General features: G+C 41.3%; 1 protein-coding gene across 8 annotated transcripts in view; it reads left to right on the top strand.

The window, feature by feature from the left end:
- Positions 1-14,163, top strand: part of LOC125155677 (alpha-1,3-mannosyl-glycoprotein 4-beta-N-acetylglucosaminyltransferase-like protein MGAT4E) — a 31,963-nt gene extending 17,800 nt beyond the window's left edge. For 3 of the 8 annotated variants that reach the window (XM_047841182.1, XM_047841181.1, XM_047841178.1), the window contains exons 3-7: positions 9,616-9,680; positions 10,022-10,140; positions 10,318-10,447; positions 11,394-11,553; positions 12,858-14,163. In XM_047841182.1, the coding sequence (XP_047697138.1) occupies positions 10,340-10,447; positions 11,394-11,553; positions 12,858-14,062 (1,473 nt within the window). In that variant the 5' untranslated portion in view covers positions 9,616-9,680; positions 10,022-10,140; positions 10,318-10,339 and the 3' untranslated portion in view covers positions 14,063-14,163. Of the gene's footprint in view, positions 1-4,862; positions 5,513-6,440; positions 6,529-9,615; positions 9,681-10,021; positions 10,159-10,317; positions 10,448-11,393; positions 11,554-12,857 lie in introns of those variants that run through there. The other 5 variants (XM_047841184.1, XM_047841180.1, XM_047841185.1 and 2 more) reach the window with 5 other exon arrangements.
- The last annotated feature ends 6,452 nt before the right edge of the window (positions 14,164-20,615 follow it).

Below are 20,615 nucleotides of genomic sequence, written 5' to 3'. Positions count from 1 at the left end.
AGGGAGATGATTCGTTTTCAGAAATACCAAATAAAAGCTGCACTGTCTAGTTAACAGTAGGTTTACAATCTATTGGAAATATATATGAACCACCCCCCATAATGGAGTCCCAAACTCTTAGACACTTCACTTCCTGGTCTTCCTCCCCTCTCCATTTCACGGGCTTATTTTCATGGGCTTTGCAATGAGCATGCACCAAAGGAGGGACTGAAAGTCTCTGCCTCACCCCAGAAAATGTACATTTGTACCAATCAAACCGCTTTTGCCTTACATGGGCATAGGCGATGTCTGGGTAAGGCTGTAACCTCTGTATTACTCAGCCAATGAGGAATCAGGGGAGGGACTTGCACACTAGGAGATAAATTGTCTGCTGTAACTGCCCCGAGTGTGCCTGTCCCGTCAGACACCCACTCTTGCAAGAAAGTTGATCAAAGCCTTGCTTCACTGTGTGCCTAATCTCCACGTCCCTCCTTTGGTTGAGTCAGTGGGTTTATGCCATTTTCTTCAGGGCGTTTGGGAGAAGAATGAGGTACAAAGAAGTCAGCTGCAAGAGAAAGGGAGCAGGGGACGACAGTTTGGAAAGACGGTCGCCCCGAGCAACTCCTCATTCTCATATTAATTGAGAAAACCACATCAATCATCAATAGACATCACAATTTATTATACTGTTTAAGGAGTATTCTTAGGAGGAAAACAGAACTTGTTTAAGCACGTAGCGGGAGTAATCTATGGTTGAGCAAGCACAAAGAATCTGATTAGACCCATAGCAGGTGGTCATGGTCTCTGAGAAAGCGGAGAAGTACCAGCAAAAGAAGCAGGTGGCTGTCCACCCTGAGCGGGCCAGGCGTTCCCAGCTGCTTGGCTTCAGCAACATAAATCAACCGCCTCCCCAGAGAGACATTTCAATAGAGGTTTTTCTTAGAGCTGTATTGTTTATTGTACAGTTCTAGTTAATCTTTTCCTCCAATATTATGTTTGAAGCATCACATCGATCCGAGGGACCACTACAGGCTTATTTCTCCCAGTTTTCATTATCAAGTTTCCCTATTCCCCCTCTCCCAAATTGCTAGCAACCTGTAATCTACTTTCTGTCTCCATAGATCCGCTATTCTGGATGTTTCATATAAATGAAATCATACAATATGTGGCCTTTTATGTCTGCCTTCTTTCACTTAGCATGATGTTTTCAAGGTTCATACATGCTATAGCATGTGTAAGCACTCCATTCCTTTCAATGTCTGACTAACATTCCATAGTATGGAATATCATGTTTTATTTATCTGTTTATCAATTGACGGACATTTGGATTGGTTCCACTTTTAGGCTATTTCGAATAATGCTTATTTGAATATTCATGTACAAATTTTTGTGTGGACATATATTTCCATTTCTCTTAGGTACACACCTTGGAGTGGAATTGCCATGTCATATAATAACTTTATATTTAACTTTTTGAGGAACTGTAAAACTGTTTTCCAAAACAGTCATACCAGTTTACATTCCCACCAACAATGTATGAGGGTTCCAACTTCTCCACATCCTCACCAACACTTGTCATTGTCTGTCTTTTTTATTATGGCCATTCTAGTAGGTATGACATAGTATGTCATTGTGGTTTTGATTTTCATTTCCCTATTGACTAATGATATTGAGCATATTTTCATGTGCTTATTAGCCATTTGTATATCTACTTTGGTAAAATGTCTATTCAAATACTTTGCCGGTTCATAAATGGGTTGTTTGTCATTTTATTGTAACAATTTTATATATAGGCATTTTATTGTAACAATTTTTTATTGTAACAATTTATACTAGTCCTTTATCAGATATATGATTTGCAGATATTCTCTCATTCTGTGGCTTGTCTTTTTCACTTTCTCCTTAGTATCCATTGAAGCACAAAGGTTTTTAATTTTGAAGAAGTCCAATTCATTACTTTTCTTTGATTGCTTATATTTTTGTTGTCATGTCTCAGACACCATTGCCTAATTCAAGATTATGAAGGTTTATATCTATGTTTTCTTCCAAGAGTCTTATAAACTTAGTTCTTTATCTATTTTGAGTCAGTCTTTGTGGAGTAGTAGTCTAACTTCATTCTTTTGCATATGGATATTCAGTTTCAACACGCTTTGTTGAAAAAAAAACTATTCTTTCTCCCATTTTATTATCTTGGCAATTTCTGAACTTTCTTCTATTCCATTGATCTGTGTGTCATTAATGCCACGATCACACTGTCTTAATTACTGTAGCTTTGTAGTTAAATTTTGAAATCAGGAAATGTGAGTCCCCTAACTTTGTCTGATGGTGTTTTATGGGTTTTTTCCAGATTGTTTTGGCTATTCTGGGTCCTTTACATTTCCATGTAAATTTTAGGATCAGCTCATCAATTTCTTGAAGAAGAAAAAAAACAGTTGGAATTGTGAAATCATATAGATATAGATATGGGTATATAGTAATAGATATGATATAGATAGATATAGATATAGACATAGACATAGACATAGACATAGACATAGACATAGACATGCCCCCAATTCCTGACACAGAGCTCCCAAAACATTTATAATCTCCTGAGTGATAGGAGTATCTTTTGTTCTAATGAGCCAACTCTTGATGGGCTCCTGGATGGGGGCTAGTCACCAGAAAGACCAAGCCATGATTAGAAGCTTGGAACTTTCAGTCTTACACCCTCTCCATCCTCCAGGGAGGGAGGTGGGGCTAGAGATGGAGTTAATAATTGATCATGCCTACATGATGAAGCCTCCATAAAAATCACTAAAGTAAGGGGTTTGGAGAGCTTCCATGTTGGTGAATACATCCACATGCCAGGAGAGTGGCACACTCCAACTTTATAAGAACTGAAGCTCCTACCTTTGGGACCCTTCCAGATCATGCCTTATGTACCTCTTCATCTGGGTATTCATTTGTATTCTTTATGATATAAGAAACTGACAAATGTGTTTCCCTGAATTCTGTGAGCCACTCTAGCAAATTACCAAATCCAAAGATGGGATTGTGAGAATCCCCAATTTATAGCCTATTGGTCAGAAATACCAGAGGCCCAAACTTGCAGTTGGCATCTGAAGTGGGAAGCAGTCTTGTGGAACTGAGCCCTTAACCTGCAGGATCTGATATTAACTCCAAGTAGATAGTATCAGAATTGAGTTAAATTGCTTGTTGTGGAAAAACCCATACATCTGGTGTCAGAAGTGAAATGTTGTGAGTAGCCTAGAGAGAGAAACAGAGTTGTTTTATCTTGGAATTTTGATGGGGACTGTATTAAATCTGCCTATCAATTTGGGAGTATTGTCTTAATAACATGAAATCTTCTGGATTTGTTTTATTATTCATTGATACTTAACATTAATGAGCAGGCACAAACAAATTCAGGTTTCCTAAGACCTATTCTTCTGTCATTGTTAACCTCTCCCAACCTATTGGGTAGTGTCCAAAGCAATCCCATTGGCTGGAGGTGAAAGCTAGTGTTGCAGTGCTCTGGATGACAGAAAGATAATGTTCACCATGAAGTAGCCACTAACCCACTGGTTGTTTCCTGTACCTCCCTTTTCTGCTTTGTAGTTCAGAAACATTTCTTTGAAAGACAGAGAATCCATAAACGGGAGCAGCCTGTCAAATGCGTTACCAATCATTTCATCTTTGTGGGCTGTAATGTGAAAGTCACCAAGTTAAATCCAGGAAAGCTCCAGCAGCTGTTCTTTCATATGCTTTTCTACTAAGTAAATATGTTTTGTTAAAATATAAGCAGCATAAGCAATTTTATAATTCCTGTATTCAAATTCCTGATAGTATTTGTCCATGGACTTTCCCTGCGACTCGTAGAACTCTTGGTCGATGATAATGTCCTCTAAATATCCAACCACAGCATCAGTCCTGCAACAGAGCAGATAGATGTGTTTTGCTTCTTCTAAGGAAGACAGTGGTACCTACCAGTATCCTGCCTTGCCCTTGGCCTGAGCCCTTGCTAGGCCCCATAAAGCCCCACCAGCATTGAGGGCATGTTGAAGAGGCTTCCAGGGGTGCCACCCATGAGCCTGCATTGTGGGCCCAGGCCACAGCCATGCCCAGTCTGTACCTACACAGCAGGCCTTGGCCACAGCCTCCTCCTGCTGAGATAACACTCTGCCTGTGGCTCCTTATGCCCATTATTCTTAACATAATCTTTTCTTTCTTTTTTTTTTTTTTTAAGTAGTCTATATACCCAGCATGTGGCTCAAGCACATGACCCTGAGATCAAGAGTTGCATGCTGTATAGACTGAGCAAACCAGGTGCCCCTCAACATCATTCTTTTAAAATGGTCTTTGGCTAGGGAGAAGAAACAAAAGAATATAAAGGGGATAACATAGATTAAGAAGCCAAGAGAATGGGGAGGCTGAATCAAAAAAAAAAAGAGGGGAAGGAAGAATGGGGATGCTGAATAAAAAAGAAGAAGAGGGGAAGGAAAGAGGGAATCCCATTTTTAAGCAAATGGCTTTATCAAAGCAACATCATCACAAAATAAAAGCTGGTTCTTAATGCAGACCTAGTTCCTTTGGAGAGATATTCTTAAAAGAGAACACTGTAATCCTGGACTTATAAAAGTGATAGTATTCTATTGGCATTAATTTTTCTTAGATAGTGACTAAGTGTATGTTTTGTTCAGAGCAATCCAAAAAGGGGGGGGGGGGAGCTGGAGGTTGGAAAGACAGACTTGGGACATTAATTCTTAATGATGACAAGGAAGATGACAAGATAAAGTGGAAGGAGATTTTCAGGGAAAGAGACAGCATGTCTGGAATAAGTGGGAATTGAAAATCACCCAAGGAAACTGAAATTGGTAAATTTGTGGAGATAGATTTACTTCTTCCCTAAACTCTCTACGAGATTGCCACACTTGGTAAGTCATGTTGCCCAAAGGACTTTCTTGGGGAGCTTCCGAGTGACTTGACCTCTGTTGCCATAAAGCCAGATTCCAATCTGCTCTTCTCATTTTGATTCCAGATGTTCACCAGGTGCTAACCAAAGATTATCTCCTGCCATTGGGATTTGGAGTAATTTTTATTCTTTTTTTTTTGTAATTGATCCAATGTTTTACATGAAACATATATTGATTTGAATTTGGAGAAAATATCAATAAAAAATGATTCCTATTTGGAGAAAAATGTGGCCCAGTCCACAGTCCTGGATCTAGGTCAGAATCCCAGGACACTGATGTCAAAACTTCCTCACCATTTCCCTGCAACCCTTACCAAGGAGCTGGTGTTTCGTGTGAAGTTGGAAAGGTAAACAGGTCCCATTCAGAGAAGACAATAGTTGTAGGTAGAATGTCACCTGAAAGCAGTGACCAACTTTGCCTTGCCTTAGAGGATGCACATTCTGGCCTCATCTAGCTCCCACAAATATTGTATTTCCTTCTTGACTTTGGAGAAAACCTTGAAGTCTCAGGAGTTGTGAAGCTGAGTTCTTCTGCACCACCCCTCCAAAAAAAGCCTCAGAACTACACGTCCAGTAAAGGTGAGGACTTTGACGTGTTGTGGTTGAAACTTTTATATATATGAAAATGTGTGTATGTGTTGTCAAAAGCCTTGAGGGAATGGAAGTCTCAAGTCAGAAAGGGAGATTATCTCCTGGATCTGACTTGATTGCATTAATAACCTTAGATCCATAATAAGTGCCTGTGTTAGTCTGGGTTCTCCAGAGAAACAAAGTCAATAAGAGAAGAGAGAGAGAGAGAAGAGAGAGAGAGAGAGAGAAAGAGATTATTATGAGAGATTAGCTCACACAGTTATGGAGTGGAGGTTGAGAATTCAATAACTTGCTGTCTACAAACTGGAGGGTCAGGAAAGCTAGTGGTGTGGTTCCAGTCCAAACTCGAAGGCCCAGGAACCAGAGTAGTTGATGATGTAATCACAGTCTGAGTCCAAAGGCCTGAGAACCAGGCATGTCGATGTCTGAGGGCAGCAAATGGATATCTCAGCTCAGAAAGCAGACCAACATAAGCACTGTGGGAGACTCAGAAGAAGAGACAGAAAAGAGCAGAGAGGATATTTGAAGAAATAATGGCTGAAATCATCTCAAGCTTGATGGCTATAAACATCCAAGAAGTTCGAAACTCCAAGTAAGATGAACTCAAAAAGACTCACACCAAAACACATTATAATCAAACTTTCAAAAGTCAAAACCAGAGAGAGAATCTTGAAAGCAGCAAGAGAGAAGCAAATCACCACATACATGCAAACCTCAATAAAATTATTAACACCTTTCTAATCAAAATCTTTTGGGGGCAAGAAGACAGTGGGCCAACATGTTCAAAGTACTAAAAGGAAAACAATTGTCAATGAAGAATCCGTTATCCAGCAAAACTGTCCAAAAAGGAGGGAGGAATTAAGATATTACTAGATAAAAGCCAAAGGAATCTATAACCAATGGACCTGCCCCACAGGAAATGCTCAAGGAAGCATTGAGCCTGAAATGAAAGAACATGAGACAGTAACTCAAAGCCATATGGAGAAATAAAGATCTCAATAAAGGTAAATATACAGGCAATTATGAAAGCTAGTATTATTGTAACAATGGTTTTTCATTATACTTTTTGTCTTCTACATGACTTAAGAGACTAATATATTTAAAGAAAAACTATTAGTGTAAAAGCTAGTATGACTTTAACTTTGGTTTGTAGCTCTAAATCTTATCTTCCACTAGATAACTAGTAGGTAACTAGAAGTAGCTAACTTCTATTAGAGAGTAGTGCATTTAAAAAGAAGTATTAGGGGCGCCTGGGTGGCGCAGTCAGTTGAGCGTCCGACTTCAGCCAGGTCACGATCTCGCGGTCCGTGAGTTCGAGCCCCGCGTCGGGCTCTGGGCTGATGGCTCAGAGCCTGGAGCCTGTTTCCGATTCTGTGTCTCCCTCTCTCTCTGCCCCTCCCCCGTTCATGCTCTGTCTCTCTCTGTCCCAAAAATAAATAAACGTTGAAAAAAAATTAAAAAATAAATAAATAAATAAACATTAAAAAAAAAATTTTTTTTAAAAGAAGTCTTAGTTCACGGCACACAATGTATAAAGATGTAATTTTGTGACAAAAACAACCAAAAGCGGGGAGAGTGGAACTGTAAAGGAGCAGTTTCTGTGTTACTGAAGTTAAACGAGTATAACTTCAAATTAAAGAGTTATAAGTTTAGGGTGTTAAGTATAATCCCCCATGGCAACCACAAAGAAAAGACCTATCAAATATACACAAAAGGAAATGAGAAGCTAATTAAAACATTTTGCTATTAAAAAAATCCAACTAGGGGCGCCTGAGTGGCGCAGTCGGTTAAGCGTCCGACTTCAGCCAGGTCACGATCTCGCGGCCCGTGAGTTCGAGCCCCGCATCAGGCTCTGGGCTGATGGCTCAGAGCCTGGAGCCTGTTTCCGATTCTGTGTCTCCCTCTCTCTCTGCTCCTCCCCCGTTCATGCTCTGTCTCTCTCTGTCCCAAAAATAAATAAATGTTGAAAAAAAAAATTAAAAAAAAAAAAAATCCAACTAGACACAAAAGTAGATGGTAATACAGGAAATAAGGGACAAAAATACTATAAAAAACACACAGCAAAATGTCAGAAGTAAGAGTCTCCTTAGGAGTAATTACTTTAAATGCAAACTGATTAAGCTCTCCAATCCAGAGATTGGCAGAATTGACTTATAAATCGGATCCAACTATGTGCTATCTATGGAAGATTCACTTTAAATCCAAAGAAACTAACAGATTGCAAGTGAAGAGATGGGGAAAAAAATTCCATGCGTATAGTAAGCAAAAGAGAAGGGGTAGCTGAACTAATAACAAACAAAGTAGACATTAAATCAAAAAACTTTACAAGGGACAAAGAAGGACACTATAAGTGTTCGTTAATAAGTGTTCAACACAGCAAAGAGATACAACAGTCATGAACACTTACATACCTAATAGCAAGTCTCAAAATATAAGCAGCAAAAACGGATGGAATTAAAGGGAGAAATACAATAATATTTAAACAATTCAGTACGCTACTGACAATGATGAACAGGACAACCAAACATAAAATAAATAAGGAAATAGAGGACTTAAACTGCACAATAAACCAACTAGATTTAGCAGGCATTTCAGAGCACTTTACCCAAGAAGAGAATACACATTCTTCTCAAGTGCATATATCGCAGGATATCCCATATGTCAGGCCACAGATTAAGCTTCAATGCATTTTGTAAAAAAAAAAAAAAAAATAGATATCGTTCAAAGTATGTTCTTTTACCAAAATAGGATAAAGTTAGCAATCAATAATAAAAGGAAAACTGGACATTTCACAAAATTGGGGGAATTAAATAGCACACTTAAAAAAACTTTTTTTTTTTTTTTTTGAGAGAGACCACATGTGAGGAGGGAGAAGGGCAAAGAGAGGAGAGAGAGGGGCACCTGGGTGGCTCAGTCGGTTAAGTGTCCGACCTCAGCTCAGGTCATGATCTCATGGTTCATGAGTTCAAGCCCCACATCTGTCTCTGTGCTGACAGCTCAGAGCCTGGAGCCTGCTTCGGATTCTGTGTCTCCTTCTCTCTCTGCCCCTCCCCCGCTCACACTCTGTCTCTGTCTCTCAAAAATAAATAAACATTGAAAATAAATTTTTTTAAAAAAGAGAGAGAGAAGGAGAGAGAAAATCCCAAGCAGGCTCTGCGCTGTCAGCACAAGGCCAACAAGGGGGTTGATCCCAAGAACCACGAGACCATGACCTGAGCTGAAATCAAGAGTCACATGCTTAACCGACTGAGCCATCCAGGGTCCCCTAAATAACACACTTTTAATCTATGGATCAAAAAGGAAATCACAAAGGAAATTAGAAAATATTTAAATGAATGAAAATTTAAAAAAACAATATACCAAAATTTATGGGACACATTGAAAGTGACTCTAAGGGGAAAGTTTATAGCTAAAAATGCTTACACCTCATCACTTCTACTCAACATACTATTGGAAGTTCTAGCAAGAGCACTTAGGCAAGAGAAAGAAATAAAAGACATCCAAAATTGGAAAGGGAGAAGTAAAATTTTCTGTTTGCAGGTGATATTTCTTACAGGTAGAAAATACTAAAGATTCCTCACAAATAAACAAAATCTGTCAGAACTAATAAACTATTTCAGTTAAAAAGCAGGATACAAAGTCAACACACAAAAATCAGTTGCATTTTGGGGCACCTGGGTGGCTGTCGGCTAAGTGTCTGACTTTGGCTCAGTTCATGATCTCATGGTTCATGAGTTCAAGCCCCGCGTTTGGCCCTGGGCTGAGAGCTCGGAGCCTGGAGCCTGCTTCTGATTCTGTGTCTCCCTCTCTCTCTCTCTGCCCCTCCCCTGCTCATGCTCTGTCTCTCTCTCTGTCTCTCTGAAATGAATAAATGTTAAAAAAAAATTTTTTTAACTTCAGCCTCACCTTATCCAGAAACAGGTGCTCGATGTGAGGCTGGAGTGGTAACCAGCCCCCCATTCAGGGTGGACAATGGTTGTCAAGCAGGGTTTCCTGGGAGGGGTGACTAGTTTCTGCTACCTCAGAAGAGCCACTCTGGGACCCTATCCTGCATGCATAAAAACATTAAAGTTTTTTCTCTTTGATTTCAGAGAAATTCCAGCCCTCATCTTCTGTTAAACAAAAAGACTCTGAAGGACATAGCACTCCAAACATGGTAAAGACTTTCACGTGATTAGAAATTTCCGGTCACTTTTAGTTTCCAACCTACTTACCAGTCCAGGATGGGGGGGAAGATATACCAACAAGAGTTTCTCTTGGTCCCTCTGAGTTGAGCAACATCATAATCTGCCTAACGTAATCCTGGAAATGATCAGGCACAAAAGTAAACAGGGACCTAACAGACAAGACAATAATAAACAGTTATTTATTGATCAATAACATCCAAGTAGAGTCTTTGACTTGAATTCAGAGTTTAGGGAAAAATATGATTAATGCCTAACCCTTGATTTCCTCTTCTTGGCAACGCGTCCGCTGTGGTTGGGTCTCTACTCCAAGAGTGGATAAACAAAAGAAGCTCCTCCAATTTTACCTGGAAACCCAGACAGGAGGTGAAGATGGTAGAAGTGGAAGAGAATCAAACTCCTTGACCTTTGTCTCTCCATAGATGGCTACAAGTAGGAGGGAGGGTTGAAGTGCGTGGAGAAAAGACTATGGAAATAATTCGGCAGTGGTGTCCAGGCGGAGGGAAGGGGGAAAGGATGTGGGAGGCTTCCTGGTAGGAGGAGGACATCCTTCTGCTTCTGCAAGCTGGAAGCACTTAAGATTCATATCCCGCTCACATTTCTTTGCAGAGCTCCTCCAGGCCCCAGCACCATGCGTCATTGCCTGTGGAAATATATCATAGTTGTTGTGTCCTTAATCTTCCTGAGCTTCTTCCTCCAAGAGAATAATGAAGAGCATCTTACATATAACTTATCATTGGTAAGAACCAGAGGCTGAGACTGGACTGTTTGTCAATCCTTCGGTGGGAGGGGATGGGTTTCCAGTTATCCAAACTCTCTAGTTATCATCATAGAAGTTCTAAGAAGAGGGCACTTGAAGAATCAGGAGAGTGTCAGAGAAAAGATAAATACTGAGCCAGCCTTGAAAGATGGAGAAGACTTGAATAAAGGCAAGGAGGAAGAGAGGGCAGTTTAAGTGCAGAGAGAGCAATGCACAGATACTTCTAGAAAACCAGGCTGACTGGCAGGACCTGCATGTGATGAGGACTGCCTGGGTGCTGGCCACTTTCCTCACCAGAGTCTCGAGTGAGAGATGTTATTCGTCCCATTTCTCTTACGAAGCGATTGAGACACAAAGCCCTAAAATAACTTCTCCCACATGTACAACAGCTGCAAGCAGAGAAAACCAAATGCTCAGGTTTTGGAAGTCTATGTTTTTCCTTAATGCCTCAAACCATCTAGAGAAAAACATAAGTGATGTGGGGAAATGGTTCAGAAATGTGTGCATTGTCAGAGTGGAGTTGAGGCACTGTGGATAACTTCGTGAAGGACAGGACCAGGCATTGGTCTTCAGCACCTGCCACAGTCTAAGCCAAGTTAGAGGACTTTTTGCCAGCCTGATAATGGTAGGAGAAATTAGATGTGGGGCAGGGTAGGGCAGGCAAGTCCTTACTCTGCATAAGCCTATGATCTTCCTATAGGCATTCTTACTTCCTATCTGACTCCAGGGCCCACCACTCCTTCTGGAAAGTCCTGTGTGTTCACATGGCGAGGTGGGGATAACAGTCAGCTGAGTCCTAACACTTGGGCTCCCGGTGACCAGATCCTGGGGCTTGCCGCGCCTGTCCTAAAAGGGGGATCTGCCCCTTATTTGCCTCCAGGAGTCTAGGGATGAATATCAGGGCTGATGCTCATCTTATCCTCAGCAGGAGGAAAAGAAGAAAATACTGTGGCAGCTCAATCAGGACCAAATGATCTCTAAGAGCAGAAACCATCTAGAGAACTTCAAGGACATGCAGAAAGCCTCCCCTTTACTCCAACAGGCCAAGTACAAATTGCTGGCTGGATCCCCTCCCCAGGAAAAGAGTGAGTATAGGGGAGGGAGTGGTGAGACTAGGAGAAAGTCAGACAAGGTATTCCAACAAGAAAAAGGAAGATTGCCGGGGGGGGGGGGGGGGGGGGGAGGGGGGCAGGGGACGGGAGGGGCGCCTGGGTGGCTTAGTCAGTTGCGCTTCCAACTCTTGATTTCGGCTCAGGTCACGATCTCACGGTTCATGGGATTGAGTCCTGCATCAGGCTCTGCACTGACAGTGCAGAGCCTGCTTGGGATGCTCTCTGTCTCTCTGTCTCTCTCTGTCTCTCTCTCTCTCCCTCTCTCCCTGTCTGTCTGTCTCTCTCTCAAAATAAATAAACTTAAAAAAAAAGAAAAGGAAAGAAAAGAAAAAGGAAGGTGGGTAAAAAGGGAACGTGAGCTCGTGTCTGGTAGAGAAGCAGGTTGCTCTGAGGGAGGACCAAGCTCTGAAATGTGCTGTAGATCATAATTCTGAGCGTACTTTCTTCCCACTGGCCACCCCCTTGAATGACTAACAAGTTGAGAAGTCCATAGTGACCCGTTAAGGAGCCACCCCATAGCGAAGCTCATTCATAGCTCCCCAGGGAGGGGAAGACATGATGAGAGAGGACCCAGAGGGAGCTATGGTCAAAAGCACTGAGCAGAGGGGCGCCTGGGTGGCGCAGTCGGTTAAGCATCCGACTTCAGCCAGGTCACGATCTCGAGGTCCGTGAGTTCGAGCCCCGCGTCGGGCTCTGGGCTGATGGCTCAGAGCCTGGAGCCTGTTTCCGATTCTGTGTCTCCCTCTCTCTCTGCCCCTCCCCCGTTCATGCTCTGTCTCTCTCTGTCCCAAAAATAAATAAACGTTGAAAAAAAAATTAAAAAAAAAAAAAAAGCACTGAGCAGAGGGAGAAAGGGGAGGGTGAATGTTGACTAGCTGCGCACTAGGGTGCCAGAACCCTTGGGTTTACATGAGTCCCTGGAGATCCTCCAATCGGGGTCTGGTTGATCCAAGGTAGCTGAGATAACTCTGAGGTCAAGGCCTGGCCAACTGGCCAAGCCAGCAAATTTACCTTTGGTACATGGCAGCCTCCCCCATCAGAGAGAAGCTTGTTTTTCATAAAGTTTCCACCGATAGCCTTTTAAAGTTGTGATCAAATAAAACCACTTGGCAACTTCTAACCAGAGATTATCCTCACCTCTGGACCACACTCTCCCAAGGAAGGGAAATATGAATTTGTCACAGGTGTGGCATTAAGGGGAGACCTGAGAGGAAGTCCTAGGAACCTTTCCCCCATCTTGAAGAGCTAAAGTCTCCCTTGTCTCCCTCCACCCCTAGAACTGCTGACCATAGGGATTTCCTCAGAGCAACACCCTAATGGGAGCTACCTCTTGGACACTCTGCGGTCCCTGTTCCAAGCTTCCTCAGAACACGAGCTAAATTGTATCGTGGTGCTGGTCCACCTGTCAGATCCCGACCCCGAATGGCTCAGACGAACAGTTGCCAATATTTCAGACCTCTTCAAACCACATATTGAGGCCCAGAAGCTGCTCGTGATCCACGGTCGTCTCGGTGACTCTCCTCTCCCAGGAGATAGGAATAATGTTAGTCGCACCTCACGCTGTGAAGCGCATTATTCCAGGCAGAAAGTCCATTATGCCCTCCTCATGAACTTTGCTGTCAACCTCTCTGAATACTTTCTGATGATGGAAGATTATGTTTACTGCACTTCCAAATTTATTTCCACCATCTATTGGGCATTATCAGCCTGGAAAGAACTACCTTGGGCGATCCTGGAGTTCTCCAGCCTAAGCCTCTCTGGGAAAGTTTTCCACACCAGTGACCTCTCCCGCCTGGCCTCTCTCTTTCTCCTTTTCCATAAGGATATTCCCATTTACTTGTTTCTCTCTGAATTCCGCCTTCTCTTGGCCCAGAGTGTTCCAATTCGTTTCAGTCCCTCAGTCTTCTTCCACATAGGCAAGTATCCTGCGTTTGAGGACACATGCTTTCCTGTGGAGAAGGAGAAGGTGTTTGGTGAACCAGACAACCCCGTTGCCAGCGTCCTCACAGACATGATGGCAGAAATGAATGGTATTCCACAATACGCTTATACTCTGAACAAAGAGTGCTACTCTACTCTCAATCCTGTAAGAGGCAACTACCTGACAGTGATTTTGGAGAAGCCACAAAAAGTCATCCGGATAGAGGTCCTGACAGGTTCTGACAAAAAAGGGCTATATTGGCTACGGCAGGGGCAAGTGGAGCTGGGCTATGATCCCTTGGAGAATTCCAGAGGCTGCACCCGCTATACCCTTCTAGGTCCACTGGTGGAAGGAAATTTAGACCAGAGGGTATTTTATGAAGAAGATTCTGTGGAGGAGTTGAGTTGTATACGACTGCTTGTGCTAGCCTCTCAAGAGTCTTGGCTCCTGATCAGGCAGATCAAAGTCTGGACTCAGCATGAGGAAGAGGAGAGTTATTACAATGGGAATTCTGGAAAGGTGGGGTTTGGGAATGGAACCGACATGGCTGATCAGAAATAAAGCCGAAATTGATCAAGGCCTGCTCCTTCTGAGTAGGATGAGCATGTAACTTATTATCCAAACTGGGACACTTTTAAGAATGAAAGGAAACACTATTAAAAATTACACTAGAAGGGCGGTGGGGGGGGAGGGGGTTGGTGCCTGAGTGACTCAGTTGGTTAAGTGTCAAACTTAGGTTCAGGTCATGATCTCACGGTTCAGTTCATGAGTTTGACCCTGTGCCAGGCTCTCTGCTGTCAGCACGGCACCCACTTTGGATTCTCTGTCCTCCTCTCTCTCTCTCTCTCTGCCCCACACCCTCCCTCTCTCTCAAAAATAAAAATAGACATTAAAAAAATTACACTAGAGGGGTGCCTGGGTGGCTCAGTCAGTTGAGCATCTAACTTTTTTTTTTTTTAGTTTTTTTTCCCCATCTTTTCACTTGCAATCTGTCTCTACCCTCACTGTATATGTACCTTCTTCCTAGCCTCCCTGAATTCCATTGTTCTCTGACCCTCTCTACAACCGTGGTCCTCCACCTGGAGGGATTTGGCCTCACCCCCCCCCCAAGGGGGGACATTTGGCAATGTCTGGAGATATTTCCGGTTGTCACAACGGGGGATGCGACTGACATCTCGTACAAAGAGGCCGAGGATGCTGCTAAGCAAACCGCAACAGACAGAACAGCCCCGACCACACAGACATATCCCACCCAAAATGTCAATAGCGCCGATGTTGAGAAACCAGCTTTTCAATGAATCAGCAGCAGCATACATGACAGGATGTCACAACTTTTAAATAGTTTTTCAAAATTTTTGGACGAAATTGTCCAAATCACGTAAGGAGAAAATAGAATTATCACATAGCAGAAGGAGCAAACAAAAAATGTTTTATCCACGAAAGGCAAAACCACTAGTTCAGTAAGTAAGTCACGACATGCGTAAAATCTATCTAGAAAAATGTCTATAAAAAACAAAATCTATGAGTGTGAAGTTTTAAGGAATTTCTGCTAGGATTTCTTGTAACTTTTTACGATTCTTTACATTTGAACTGCGTGTCTTTTGTTAAATATCAGGTTTTACTTGGGATTTGTAATAGAAAGATGATCTGAATCCTCAAAGGGAGGATATCCATTCTTTATAAATCTATGAATTTCTCAAACCCTCTCCAGTCAGGATTTTGTGCCTACACCCAACCAAAGGTGCTCTTTGTCAAGATTGCTAATGACCTCCTCGTTGCAAATTTTGAAATTTGTCAGCATATAAAGCCACGAGGTTTCCAAGGACGGAGCCCTGGATCATTTCAACACGAAGACGTGGAGTCGATGAAGGGGAGGCACCAAGGGTCAGTGGGAAAGGGTCGCTATAGAGGTAGGAGGGAAACCAAGCAAGTGCAACGTGACATAACTACTTTCAGCTCTCTTAAGTGTTCTTCCGGTGTTTGTTTGAGTCCGTATCACCATATACTTACACTACCATTTTTTGATTAGTTTTGTATACAATTCCTTGCCATAACAGCCAAGGGATTAGCCCTTTTATGCTACTCCACAAATAGGCCCTTCTCCTTCCCCCATTCTTCCAATAGAGTTTTTTTGATGATCACATTCTCATGCTTTTGTCAAGTATTCACTGCTGAACAAGTCGGTGGCAGGCAATTGTCCAAGGCATTTCTACACAACCCTGGCTCTCTTTTCAAGGATGTTTGTACAGCAAACAGGCTTAGAACCTAGAGCTACTGTCTTCTACCACCGCAGAGGGCAGATTTGTTTTAAAAGACAGTAACGAGAGAGAGAGAGAGAGAGAGAGAGAGAGATTTAGAGATGTAGTACTCCAGAGACACTGCAGAGACCTTCTGTCCTCTGAGAAGATGTTTCCTCAGCAGGATAATAAAGATAACCTCTCCCTGAGGGGCAAAGTTTGGTCAGGTTTGCTAGCAGTCCCCTTATAAGATTGAGAGTTTCCTAAGATTAGCATTTCTCAGGTGTGACACAGATCCACTGTTCTTCCCAAGAAGAACTGGGGGCAGGGAGCAAAGGGAATTATCGCAGCATGAAGTCCAGGCTACCTGCCGTGTCATGGGTAATAACGGCGTCTTTGTTTCCTTAGCAACTGGATTTATGGAAGTGTGGCAAGACAGCCTAGCAGCTACACTGTGCTCAGGGATTGCTTGATGGCTTGATTTTACAGTAGCGATCCGTGATTATATTTTCTTTCATGTGTAAGCTTTCCCTGGAGCTAGCCGTTATCTCTTGTATTGCTTGCACTGTTGTAGGCACTCAGGACGCATCGGTAAGCAGACCAAGATGGCTCCGCCGTTGGGGCACATATACTAAAGTGGGAGAGGCAATGAACAGAATAAATAAGTGTGAGGCAGAAGAGATTGCGGGGGTTTGAGTAAAAGAGTGACATGATCTGACCAAAGTTGTAAAAGAATTACTCTGGCTGCTATGTAGCAAATAGATTATAGAGAAACAAGAGTGGAGACTGGGTTCATTAGGATGCTTCTGCAGGCACAAGATGGTTTAGACCAGAGTGGTGGCAGTGGAAGTGGTCATATTTTTTTTTTTAACGTTTATTTATTTATTTATTTATTTATTTTTAAAATTTTTTTTCAACGTTTATTTATTTTTGGGACAGAGAGAGACAGAGCATGAACGGGGGACGGGCAGAGAGAGAGGGAGACACAGAATTGGAAACAGGTATATTTTTAACGTACAGTAAAACCTTGGACTGCGAGTGACTTGTTCTGCGAGTGTTCCGCAAGATGAGCAAACATTTCTAATAAATTTTAACTTGATAAACTGAGCGATGCCTTGCCATACGAGTCGTACGTGATGCCAAAGGTCACATGATCACAACTGAGCCAATGGTTCTTAAAATTCGCTTTGATGCACAAGTGCTTTGGATTACGAGCGTGTTTTCCGGACGAATTATGCTCACAAACCAAGTTTTTACTGTATTTTGAAAATTGATCCAAGAGAACTTCCTGAATGATTGGTTTTAGGGTTTGAGAAAACAGTAAGAATAACTCCAAAGTGTTTGACCAAATGACTGGAAAGATGGAGCTGCCCTCCACTGAAATGGGAAAGAATTTTTTATATGCCTTTTTAGGAAGTTTGGAAATTTTCTCATCAGGGCCTTGCACCTCCTTCATTACATTTATTCCTACATAGTCCATATTTTCTGTTGCTATTAATATATTAATATTATATTAATATAGTATATGTTATATATTAATGATATTATATATAATATAATATATATTATGGTATATTATTATATTGTTATATCATAATATTATAATAATATTACTATTATTGTATTATATGATAATTATTATAATAATATAATAATTATGTTTAATATATTATATATATCATTAATATATATTATATTATATGTTATATAATATTATATATAATATAGTATATATAACATATATACTATATAGTATATTATAGTATTGTATAATATATAATATAATATATTATAATTGATATATTATACAATATATTTTATATATGTTATATATACTATATTATATATAACATATATTATATATTATTATATGTAATATATATTATATATTACATATTATAATGATATTAATATATTAAACTATTACTATAATATTTTATTTTATATTCATCAATTATAATGTAGTGGAGAATTTAATATTTTAGTTTGATCTTATATCCAGAAATCATCTTGAATTTTCTTGTTATTTATAATAGTGAGCTCATTGATTCTCTTGAACTCTCGTGCACTATATGCCAGTAATGACTATTTTGTCACTTTCTGTTCTTATTCCTCACCTGTTCTTCTTACCTTGTTGCACTGGCTGGAACAGAGATTAGCAAACTATGGCCTACATGCCAAATATTTCCTATTACCTGTTTCTGTAAATAAAGTTTTTCTTTTTGTTTTGGTTATTTATTTGTTATTTAGGGAGAGAGAGACAGAGACAGAGACAGAGAGTGCTCAAGCTGGGGGGAGAAGGGCAGAGGGAGTAAGAGAGAGAGAGAGAGAGAGAGAGAGAGAGACTCTTAAGCAGGCTTCACGTTCAGTCAGCACAAAGCCCGACACAAGGCTCAATCCCACGACCCTGGGATCACCACCTGGGCTGAAATCAAGAGTCAGACACTTAACTGACCGAACCACCCAGGCACCCCAGCCAGTTTTTGTAAATAAAGTTTTAATGGAACATAGTCACTTTCATTCATTCATGCATTACCTATGACTGCTTTCATGCTACAACAGCACAGTAGAATAATTGCAACACAGACTGTATGTCCTAAAATAGTTATTATTCAACCCAACAGAAAAAGGTTGCCAACTGCTGGGCAAGGATTTCCAATACCATGTTAAATAATAGCATTGATGACAGATATTCTAGCTTTGTTCCTGACTAAAGGAAATGTATCTAAAGTATGATATTTGAAGTAGACTATTGGTATATGATCTTTGTCAAATTAAGAAAGTTCTCATCTATTCCTAGCTTCCTAAGAATTATGGGTTTGGGGTTCCTGTGTGACTCAGTTGGTTGGGCGCCCAACTCTCGATTTCGGCTAAGGTCATGATCTCACGGTTCATGGGACCAAACAAGCAGCACGCAGCCTGCTCGAGATTCTCTCTGTCCCTTTCTCTCTGCTCCTCCACCCGCATTCATGCACGCATTCCCTCTCTCCCTCTCTCTCTCACAATAAATAAATAAAGCATTTTCAAAAGCCTTAAAAATAATTTTATAAAACTTATGGGGTTGAGCTTTATTAAATGTGTTTTGGCAACTAATGATATGATCATGTGATCATTTTCCATGAATCCGTTAATGCAAAGAATTTTATATAGAGATTTCCTATCTTTCCATCCCTGAGGTAAACCCAACATGATTGTGGCTTATTTTTTTAATTAATTGTTGGATATCATTTGCTAATATTTTATTTATGAATTTTATATTTATGTTCATACAGAGCAAACAATTTTCCTTTCTTGTGCTGTCTGTAATATCAGAACAGTGTATAATCCCCAAATATTTATTGAACCCCTAATGTATGACAACACTTCGTAAGGTGCTGGAAATATGTCGGTCCCTACCCCACGGAGCTGAAATTTTAGGCAGGAAACAGAAAATAACTGACTACAAGATGGTTCAGACATAACCATTGTGATAAGTGCTAACAACAAGCAGTGCAGGGGCGCCTGGGTGGCTCAGTCGGTTGAGCGTCCGACTTCGGTTCAGATCACGATCTCGCGGTTCGAGCCCCGCGTTGGGCTCTGGGCTGATGGCTCAGAGCCTGGAGCCTGCTTCCGATTCTGTGTCTCCCTCTCTCTCTGCCCCTCCCCCGTTCATGCTCTGTCTCTCTCTGTCTCAAAAATAAATAAATGTTAAAAAAAAAGTGTTTTTTTTTTTTTAAAAAAGCAGTGCAGAGTCAGGATGTCTAATGAGATTGGGTTATCGGGGATAATCTTGGGAGCCATCTTAGAACTGTGCCTATAACAATCTCCGAATAAGTTAGAAAAACCTAGGTGAAGGGTGGTTGGAAGGATGGGAGACGAATGTTCCAGGCAACAGGAATGGAACTTGCAAAGACTACGAAGACCCTAATAACATGATTGTTCAAGAAAATGGAAAAGAGGGTCACTGAAGGGAAGAAAGCAAATGGAGTCTGTCGTCATGTGAGGAAGAAAAGCTAGAGAGGGACCACTTCTTTTAGGGAGTCTGGAGGCTATGTCTGATGTTTATTCTAAGAACAATGGGGAGCCAAGAATGGGGTTTTCGGGGTTTTTTAATGGATTGGGGGCCCAGATTATTAATTCCCCTAAAGCTGGTCTGTGTCTTGTTGAATTCTATATCCCCAGTGCCTGAAATAGTGCCTGAAACATGATAAGCACTCAGCAAATGTGTTCTGTGATCGTTTTTCCCACTTTCTATTTCTTGGATTCCCCCTCACTTCATAATCCAGCTGCTCCTGCCTGCCTCAGAAACTTTTGTTAGCACCCCTGTTGAAATCCATCGCCTGACCTCCTGACTTCAATACCCACACTAAATGCTCATATATCCTTCTTTGATCTACACTCTAAAAGTAAGAGATGCTCCCTCTACCATCCTGAACTATAGCTTTCCACCCAGACAGAGCCCCCCATCTCAGGAGGAGAAACAGAACTCCCTGATAACAACTACCCACCCTCCTACTTATCAGTAGGACCCCTAGGAATTACTTCACCCAGGACTATCTATAAACATAAATTGCTGTGCCCTTTGGACACTGGGCCCCAAATAATTTCTACAAGCAGCTTATTGTAGTGGTCAGGAGTGCAGCCTTCTCAATTTTTCAGTAAATAAAATTTGTAAGGGAGAAAAAAAGGCAAGAGAGAGATGGAGGGGAAATCTACACTTTAAAAACACCTAAGAGACAAACAAATCTCGATGGATGGACTTTATTTGGATCCTGATTCAAACAATGCATTTACAACGTAAACCAGACAAAGACAGTAGAGAAAGGAGAAAGCTATAGAGCACTATCTCTCAAGAATATGGTTGTGAAAACTATCAACAAAATATTAATCAAATACAG

The sequence above is a fragment of the Prionailurus viverrinus genome, chromosome F1, assembly GCF_022837055.1.
Source record: "Prionailurus viverrinus isolate Anna chromosome F1, UM_Priviv_1.0, whole genome shotgun sequence".
Classification (NCBI taxonomy): domain Eukaryota; kingdom Metazoa; phylum Chordata; class Mammalia; order Carnivora; family Felidae; genus Prionailurus; species Prionailurus viverrinus.
This window is presented reverse-complemented; position numbering and strand designations above follow the sequence as displayed.